The sequence below is a fragment of the Lissotriton helveticus genome, chromosome 1_1, assembly GCF_964261635.1.
Source record: "Lissotriton helveticus chromosome 1_1, aLisHel1.1, whole genome shotgun sequence".
Classification (NCBI taxonomy): Eukaryota; Metazoa; Chordata; class Amphibia; order Caudata; family Salamandridae; genus Lissotriton; species Lissotriton helveticus.
In genome coordinates, this window is record NC_136057.1 from 674795683 (window position 1) to 674805799 (window position 10117).

A 10117-nucleotide genomic window follows, 5' to 3' on the forward strand; every position below is an offset into this window, starting at 1 on the left:
TAAGACAGCCAGCGTGTGCTTCGGTCTGTTACGTTTGCTACGCCGGATACTTCCGATCTCTGCTCCTTGGTAGTAAGCAGCACAGTGATGAGCAGACTGGACTATTGCAACTCCTTGTGGGAAACAACCATTACAACACAACTTTTACAACGCACTACCATTACAACGAAACTTTTACAACGCAAAAACCATTACAACGCATGTATTTACAACGCATGTTTTTACAATGCAGGTACCTTTACAACGCATACCATTACAACGTAAGTATTGGTAAGTATATAATTATATTTTACATTTTATATGTTTGGGTTTTTTAAGGGGTATTTTTAGGGTTCAGGGTCAGTTTTCAGTTTTTGGGTAAAGGGGCATTTTTAGGGTTCAGGGTCAGTTTTCAGTTTTTGGGTAAAGGGGTATTTTTAGGGTTCAGGGTCAGTTTTCAGTTTTTGGGTAAAGGGGTATTTTTAGGGTTCAGGGTCAGTTTTCAGTTTTTGGGTAAAGGGGCATTTTTAGGGTTCAGGGTCAGTTTTTAGTTTTTGGGTAAAGGGGTATTTTTAGAGTTCAGGGTCAGTTTTCAGTTTTTGGGTAAAGGGGCATTTTTAGGGTTCAGGGTCAGTTTTCAGTTTTTGGGTAAAGGGGTATTTTTAGGGTTCAGGGTCAGTTTTCAGTTTTTGGGTAAAGGGGTATTTTTAGGGTTCAGGGTCAGTTTTCAGTTTTTGGGTAAAGGGGCATTTTTAGGGTTCAGGGTCAGTTTTCAGTTTTTGGGTAAAGGGGTATTTTTAGAGTTCAGGGTCAGTTTTCAGTTTTTGGGTAAAGGGGTATTTTTAGGGTTCAGGGTCAGTTTTCAGTTTTTGGGTAAAGGGGCATTTTTAGGGTTCAGGGTCAGTTTTTAGTTTTTGGGTAAAGGGGTATTTTTAGGGTTCAGGGTCAGTTTTGGGTTTTTGGGGTAAAGGGGTATTTTTAGTGTTCAGGGTCAGTTTTGGGTTTTTGGGGTACAGGGGTATAAGGTAAAAATAAAATAAAATTAAATTTAAATTAAATCAATTAAATAAAATAAAATAAAATTAAATTAAATTAAATTAAATTAAATTAAATTAAATTATTTTCAATTATTTTAAATAAAAAAATAATAATATATACTTACCAATACTTACGTTGTAATGGTATGCGTTGTAAAGGTACCTGCGTTATAAAAACATGCGTTGTAAATACATGCGTTGTAAAAGTTTTTGCGTTGTAAAAAATTCGTTGTAATGGCATGCGTTGTAAAAGTATGAGTTGTAACGTCATACATCCCTCCTTGTATTTAGGGGCTCCTCAGTACATCCTCCAGGGGTTGCAAAGAGTCCAGTCTGCCGCAGCTAAACTGGTGCTGAATCTGCGGCGTAACTCGTCCTCTACTTATACCCTGAGAGAGCTCCATTGGTTACCATTCAAGGAAAGGGTTCTTTTTAAATCACTCTGCCAGGTGTATAGAGCATCACACGAGATGGGCCCAATCCCATTACAGGAAACGTTTTCCTGGTATCTTCTGCAGAGACAGCTCTGTTCCTCTGGTGCCAGTCTACTGGCAACTATGAGATTTAAACGCTCCAAGATGGGGGGGAGGGCCTTCAGTGTGGTCGGGGCTCAGCTGTGGAATGAGCTGCCACAAAGGATCAGACAGATTGATTCTTTATGTGAATTCAGAAAGAGCCTAAAAACCTGGCTCTTTCCGAAAGTCTAATCAGCACATTCTATCTCTCTTATCGTCATCATGTTGATCATGTGTTCTTATATCTGAGCGCCAGGATACCTGTAGGGTGGCAGTAGTGCTATACAAGCACAGATACAATACAATACAATTAAAGAGTGATGTACCAGCAAATAAACATATCACCAAAGGTAAACTGTGAAGACATATTTAATCATCCCAAAGAGTGGACAAAGTGAGCAAATTTCGGTGCAGGTGTTCTTACAGAATAAGAGTCCATGAAAATAGATTTGTTACATGCAGACCAGAGGTGGCATAAGGAGATTTATCATAAAAACGGCGGAATTGCATTATCAGTCATTTAACAAAGGTGATAAGAGGCCACCCAATAGAATAATTTTAAAAATGCCTGTGAACAACAGATCGAGGTTGTGTAGTTTCCACGGTGATTGGAAAAATTGGTGATTAGATATATAAGATGTGAAATGTGCTGCGATTTGCTATGTTATCTATTTATGTGAGGATTCTAAAAAAATATTCATTGGCCTGTGAACATTTTAATCTCATCATATATATCCTTGTGTTGTTTTGGTACATATAAATAGATTTTACATCTGTTAGATATGTTGTGGCTGTTGACTGGGAAAGAATTAAAGCCCTACCTCTGGACTAATGAAGATTTTTCGTTCTTTAAGATTGGATTTTACTACATTAACTTCCAAAGACTCACCCTGGTAGTCTGAAGCTTTACACTAACTTATGCACTATTTGATAATCATTTTGAAGACAGCCATGTATTACAGAGGATATGTAAGAGTGAACCAGAATGCTACAGTCTAACATCTTTACTTCACACTGACGGCTTGATTAGGTAGTTACTAGAAATCTGCTTTCTCCTACTGGATACAGTAAAGCTGAAATTGGCATAATGTCCACTGGCAAAATTAACCCTTGTGGGATTGTTACTTACAAATACATCCCATGGATGACAGATTTAATGCATACAGCAGGAATCAGAATGCCATGCAATAATATGTATATCTTATAACTAGATCATGTGTTTAGTTGGGAATGTACTGTTCTTTCATTTGGAGAAATGAGGTATCCTTAGCATGTAAACATTCAAGGGGAAGAGGTCCCTGCAGGGAATGTGCTCATCTATAATTATGGTGGGAAATGTGGGTGCTGCTCCATCAGGAGAACAGTGGAATGGGATTCTACCTATCCAGCCAGCTGTTTGCCAAACAATAAATGATATCTGAGTAAAGTTGCTGACGGGAGAAAGCGGGGACGTTATACCAATGAGGGCTGCACAGGTCCAGATTACATTCTAAGATATTCTTCTGAAAACTTTTTAGCACCAATTGTTCTGAGCAGTACCAACTGGAAATCGTAGTTCATTAAGTCTTCTCATTGATGGGATTACTTTGCTGTCTTTCTGCATTGGGCCTCTTTCAAAACCATTGAGCAGGTTGAGGCTGATAGCTGTTACAGGTTATGGCTCCACAAGTCTAGATACCTATACCCACATGCATCATTGTTCCATTTTGCGATTCCTTAATTGCGAAAATTAAGGAATCGCAATTAAGGAATTGCAAAATGCAATTCATTAAGAAATTCACAAAAAAATTGCGATTTCTTAAAATTTCTTAATTGCGATTCTCTAATTGAGAATCGCAATTAAGGAATTTCTACCCATTCATTCCTATGGGCCTAGAGGCCCATAGGAATGAATGGGAGGGCATTCTCAATTTGCAATTCATCATTGTGAATTCGCAAATTGAGAATGCAATTTGAAGGGTGCAGGGGTGTCCAAATGACACCCTGTTGCACCCCTGAAATTTGCTTTTGGATACATCTTACACACACACATGCCCCAAGGGCATGTGTGTGTGTGTAACATGTAACAAAGAAAAATGCATTTAAAAGCATTTTTCTAGATTTTTGCAAATTACCATGAAGGTTAACTTCATGGTAATTTGCATTTCTAATTTGCAAATTCGCAATTTTTAAAAGTATGATGAATTGCATTTGAGGAATTTCAAATTGAGATTCCTTAAATGCATTCGCAATTTAAGAAATCGCAATTGTGCTATTTCTTAAATTGCGACTTTCTGAAAAAGGTTGGTGCATCCCAAATCAGGAAATTGCATTCGCAAACGGCCGAAAAATGCAATTCGCACCGTTTGCGAATGCAATTTACCTTGATGCATGTGGGCACTAGTTTCCACAGTCTAGCTGAAACCTCAAGCTTTGCTGCGAAACGTTGAGAGCAGCACCAACCAAAAAAACCTTCCCATTGAGGTCACATCATGGCAAGATGGCCTCAGATGCTTGTCCCAGTCAAAACTGAAGAAAGTCCAACCTACTACAAAAGATGACTATTTACTTCTTGGTCACTCCCAAGGCTCCCAAACTGCTTGACCAAAGATAACAGCTGGAGGCAGGGTCACCCACTTTTCTGCTAAGATGTCTTTCCTATCTTATATGCCTCGGGGACCCCGAGAGGACTGATAACCTGACCCTTAAAAAGCATCTCAACATTTAATTAGAAGGGAAAGAAGGAACCAACTCTTTGTCCTTTATCCTAGCAGTTGTAGAGAGTGTTTTCTTCCTCTGCTTTCTTTTCCAAGTCCAGTTGTGTTCTCTAGTATCTTAGGTATCTGGCTACTGATTGTTGCTAAGACCTCAGCCTACGAAGGAAGGTCCCATACTCAGGTCATCTCTCTTTTGCACTGAGTCCTCTAACTGTACCACAAAATAATTCCAAAAAGCACTATTCTGAGAGGTTTCTAAAATGGCGAGATACCAGGGTCGCTGTTCATCAGCCTGTCAGCACTCTTCAGGGAAATAGATTCATGTCAAGGAAAAAGAAATTACTTCAATTAATGGCTTCAGCTTGAAGTGACCTGGAACCAGTTCTATTTTATGGTTCAATACATTTTGTAATTTGAAAACAAACATTAGGGTAACTTTAATATATGGTAATATATTCCTAACCACACAGTTGAGCTTGAATGAATGGCCACCTTAAATGGCACTCAGCATATTGCTAAGACAAATTGGTTTTACCTCTTGATTAAAAATTATGTTGTCTCTTGGATTACAGAAAATTTATAATTTACATCTAAAGTACACAACATTCTGTGTAATAGATACCTGTTCATTGTTATTATTAATTATGAAACATAAAATTCAACAAAACACTAAATCAAAGTGTATAACATTATTCTTTGTCTTTCTAGCATCTACTATTGCACACTGTGTACCAGCTGTCTGCAATGGAGGAGAAGTTCTGGACTCAACCACATCCTCCCTGTGATTGTAATCAGCGTTTCAGTTTCAATTTTTTTAGACTGTTAACAAAATATGCACATGTGGTGCAGTTCTGAAAACAATAGTCACTTTATTTAGGTACTGTTGTAATAAACTATTTTTAACGACTGTATATACCTCTGTAACAAGACTTTGTAGAAAAGGTTCCATCGCCTTTGTTGTCAAGATGTCCTGTTTATCATGTACATGATAACTATGGTTTACATAGCTCTGGCTTGGAATCAAAGGTGTGGTCTATTGCTGATGGCTCTGCCACATAAGTAACCTAACTTTTGCACACTGGATCTTTTTAAGTAAAATGGAATGAGTTTCTTTTTTGTATAATTACAGTTGCATTATTAGTAACTGATTGGTTTTTGAGCACAAGGGAGCATTAATGTAAAGATGTCAGTAATAAAATCTTACATATGGTATTATCAAATGGCTTTTCTTTCGATTTTATTAGCAAGCGCAGGTGGTTATAAAGTCAGCTAAGAATGAGTCAAATTCTGCAGCTCTAACACAAGGGCATCTTTGATCAATGATTCTAATCATCAATTTACAATGCATAAAGGACAGTCTACATAATACACTATTTTAGAAATCTCCTATGTATTAAAAGTGAATGCGAAAATTGTGTATATGATGTAATCCATTACGAAGGCAACTATAAATAAATTAACCAAATAATGTATACAAAATGAATAGCATTACCCGCATTATCTAAGAGGCGCAAGAGATGATGTGAGGAGGTGTCTACGTGAACTTTGTATACACATGATAGCTCTGTGCATTCTTACCCACACTTTAGAAATAAGTCCTTATCTTAGGATTTATTATGTTTCTCTTCACCTTTGAAGCTCTATCATGTGATATATTGGACAAAATATCCCCTAGCATATGTTTTAAGGATATTGCAGGTCACAGAGGAGTTTCTTGGCAATATAGAGGCATAGCTGTAAAGGCCGAGTTTCTTTACAATGTCACTGAACTCTGAGGTAACTTGAAGTATTCTTTTTACCATTAGGTATATTTTATTCCTTATAACATACGGTTATATGTACACATCATTACTTCCCCATTATCCCTTTTTCAGATTTTGGTCTCTATCCTTCTCATGAAAGATATTCTCAGTAGCAGACATGAAAAATAAATGTGAAATTTGTACCGTGAAACAATAAACACATCCATATGTAGTTTGCAATTTTTCACAAGCACATATGTTAATGCAGTTTGAGGGGCTCATTTTGATGTCGGCGGCATTCCTTCTGCCCAACACCGACTTGGTCCTGGGACGGACCGACACCTGGCCGGTGGTCCCGACCGACTCATATCAATGCGACCAAACAGTGTTCGGTCGCATGCTCCTTTTCCTCAACAGGAGCTTGTGTTACGGCATTAAACCGGCCATAACACATGCTCCCATTGAGTAAAGGGAGGTGCAGTTATTACCTGCACCCCGTGGCAGCCACCACAAGGTGACTGGTACAAGGAGCAGAGATCAACAGGTGCGGCCTTCAAGCGGAGGCTGTGCACCAAAGGGGACCATGCTGGCGGCCCCCAAACACGCATTCCGAAATGGTTCCTTGTCGGACAGGCGGGCATGGAAACCATGTCGGAAACCGTACATTGTAATCTCAAGGACAGAAAGGCCCACCCTAGAGATTACTAGCTGGCTTCCGACTGGCAGATGGGCTCTCCCAGCCCATTGGATAACTGCCGGAATGACCAGATGGTTTACTTTCCGACCACCTCCATGATATCGAGGTGATTGGAAAGTAAACCGAGCGGCCAATTATGATGTGGCCCAAATAGGCTCCGACTTGCGGTTGGAGCCTTTACGGGCCACGTTTTAAAATGTGTGGTTACTTGCAGATGAAATCCCTGCTTTGTTGTAATGAATCAAGAAAAACAATAGTACTACCATAAACATATTTCTATGAAAAATGATCAGAAGTAAGTTCAAAAGCTGATGTTCATTTTCTTTGCTTAAGTAACATTTGCAATTTGGCTATCTAACCAGCCTTTCACGTAGTCTGCTGGCAGCACTTACTGTGAAGTCACAACTTAAAACTTAACTCTTACAAGTTCTTACTGTAATGTATGTTTGCTAGTATGGTATTACAGTAATTAACGACTATGTGTAGTAAGGAAATTGAAGACATATTTTACACAGAGAGTGAACAATTCAATGCATTATAAACATTTAATACTGTTAGTTCACTATAATTTCATCAAGGACTTATACATGAAGCATCAGACCCTCATGTCACACCCAGTTTCGAAACCTGGTCAAGCATGAGTACCCCACTACAACGCATGGCTTGGAAGAGTTTAAAACCCTAAAGTCCTTAGATGTGTTCCATTTATAATAATTCCTGGTATAATGTAAGGCAAAGAACTTGGAATTGGCATTTCCATGTGCATAAAAATCCCAAACGACAGTGCTCCGCCTAGGCACAATGATAAACAATGCATTTAGATTCCTGGAAGTGCTCAGTTTTCCCAGTGAATAGACCCCTGCAAGAGGCACTTAAAGCCATTCTTTCATAACAAAGGTATATAATAAAAAAATATTAGACCTCAAGACATCCTACACCGGGCTTGCATGGTAGCTACACATTAGAGACTACAGTTGTTACTGAAATTATGCGCATGTGCCACCCAATTAACAAATGTCAAATTTAGGTTACCATACCTAGCTTTCTACATCAGTTTTCAGGACACTTGGTCAGTTTTTATGGTAGATGCAATCAATGCAAAACTAATTAGGCTATTTCTCAAGTCACCATATGCACCGGATGTCAGTAAAAGGTCCATTAGAGGAGGAACTCTGTACATTCAAGGAAGCTAAAACGGCCATAAGCAAAATAGTCCCGGCAAAGGCTGCAGGCCCGGATGGCCTACCAGGCGACCTTTTTCTGGCTGATTGTGTACAATGGACACGCTATATTTTAATATTATCCAACACCATAGCTAAAGGTGTACATGTCCCAGCGACATGGAAGTCCGCTGAAATAGTCCCAATATACAAAAAAGGAGACAGGGATGACTCTGCTAATTATTGACCAATAGGCTTGATCGATGCCATGCAAAAGGTATTTGGTTGGATGCTATTGCAAAGGATCCAGGCATGGTCCGAAGAAGGGGATATTCTTTCCCAGTTTCAAGCGGGTTTTAGAGCAAAGACAGGGACAATGGATCAAGTTTTCAGATTCCTTCTGATTTACTGGAAGGTTGTTCCAAAGGCAGTCTTTACTTAGCATTTATTGATCTGAAGATTGCCTTTGACATGGTGCCTAGATCCAGGATATGGGACACGCTCGGACAAATGGGTATGCCCCCCTTTGTCCTCAACTTATTAATCCGGTTGCATGAGGGCACCTTAGCCTAGGTTAGGTGGGAAGACCAGAGTCAACTTACCGAGCGCATCCCTGTCAAGCGAGGTGTTAGACAGGGCTGCGTCTTTGCACCTACCCTGTTCTCCCTATATGTGAATGGGGTAGTGGACTTCCTCTTAGAGGAGCCAGCGGACTCACCGACACTGGGGGGGAAAAAGATACCAACCTTGTTGTTTGCGGACGACACACTGTTGATATCTAAGACCCCGGCAGGGCTACAGTGTCTAGTTGACAGATTTCATCTCTTCTGCGAAACCCGGGGCCTTATCATAAATGCCAGCAAAACCAAATTTATGGCCTTCAACCTTCATAGGGCATGCAGGAAGGCCTCATTTTAGGAGGGATTCCTCTTGAAAAGGTTGATACCTTTGATTACTTAGGCGTAAGGTTCTCCGATAAAAATGTCATGGAGGCCTCACCTGGGCAAGTTGCTGATGGCCCACAAGCATATGACAGGTGCAGTGGCTAAAGAACACCCCCTTTCCCACACAAGACCTGTAGCCCCAGCCCTCCAGATATATAATGCAAAGGTGGTCAGTGCTGCCCTATATGGTGCCGAAGTTTGGGGATACAATAAACTGGATGAGCTTTCCATAGCAGAAAATACATTTTTAAGAGATTAGGGGCCAGATGTACGTAGCCCAATACTAGTCGGAAACGGCTGAAAATACCGATTTTCGGCCATTTCCGACCGGTATTGGGCTATGGAGATGTAGGGGCTCAAAAAACATACAGATTCGGTAATTTTACCGAATCGGTAATTTTACCGATTCGGTAAAGTTACAGAATCGGTAAATTTACCGATTCTGTAAATTTTACCGATTCGGTAAATTTACCAATCGGTAAAATTACCGAATCTGTATTTTCAGATGTAGGTAGCAATTTCAACAGTGCTTCAGGCCTTTCAGGATTCGGTATTTACCATGTAATACAATTGCATGGTAAATACCGAATCCCTGTGTACATGCACATCTGTGCATGTACACCTGTGCCATGTGGCACCCAGACATGCCCTAAAGGCATGTATGTGTGCCACAGGGCGCACAAGCCAGTTACAGGGGTGCAACAGGGTGCCAAAGTGACACCCTGTCCCCCTTTGCAATTCGGTATTTTTACCGATTCGGTAAATACCAAATCTGTATTTGCTTTTGAATCCTATGGGCTTCAAGGCCCATAGGATTCAATAGCAAATACCGATTCAGTATTTACCGAATCGGTAAATACCGAATCTTACCGATTCGGTAAAAAATACCGAATTATTACCTACATCTTATTTACCGATTCATAAATACCGAATCTGTAAAATTCGGTATTTATGAATCGGCAAATTAGATTTACCTACATCTGGCCCCCAGTGTCAGCACCAAAATACATCCCCCTTACCCCGCTATTTTTGGAAATGGGTAGGCAGTCGATAAGTGACATAGCCAGGCTGTGCTCTTTACTATTCTGGGCCCGGATTAGGGGGACACCTGAGCTCTCAACATACGCAGAGGCACTCACTGAGGTTATTAGACTTGAAACTGGGGGGAACATAGGCTGGATCATGATACCAAAAAGATGCTTTCAGCAATTGGGCTCAGTGGTTGCTGGGTCAGCCAGGAACCCCCAAGGAGGGAGGATCTCATACGCCTCTACTGGGAATGGTCGGACCAGCATGATATTAGAAAAACTAACATGGGTAAATTGACAACCGAGTTCTTTCTACTTA

The 10117-nt window shown here is 40.1% G+C and overlaps 1 protein-coding gene across 1 annotated transcript in view; it reads left to right on the top strand.

The window, feature by feature from the left end:
- GRM3 (glutamate metabotropic receptor 3) overlaps positions 1-5542 on the top strand; it is a 1294065-nt gene extending 1288523 nt beyond the window's left edge. Inside the window, exon 7 of the mRNA XM_078674187.1 lies at positions 4936-5542. Coding sequence (XP_078530313.1) covers positions 4936-5012 — 77 coding nt within the window. The 3' untranslated portion in view covers positions 5013-5542. The remainder of the gene's footprint in view (positions 1-4935) is intronic.
- The last annotated feature ends 4575 nt before the right edge of the window (positions 5543-10117 follow it).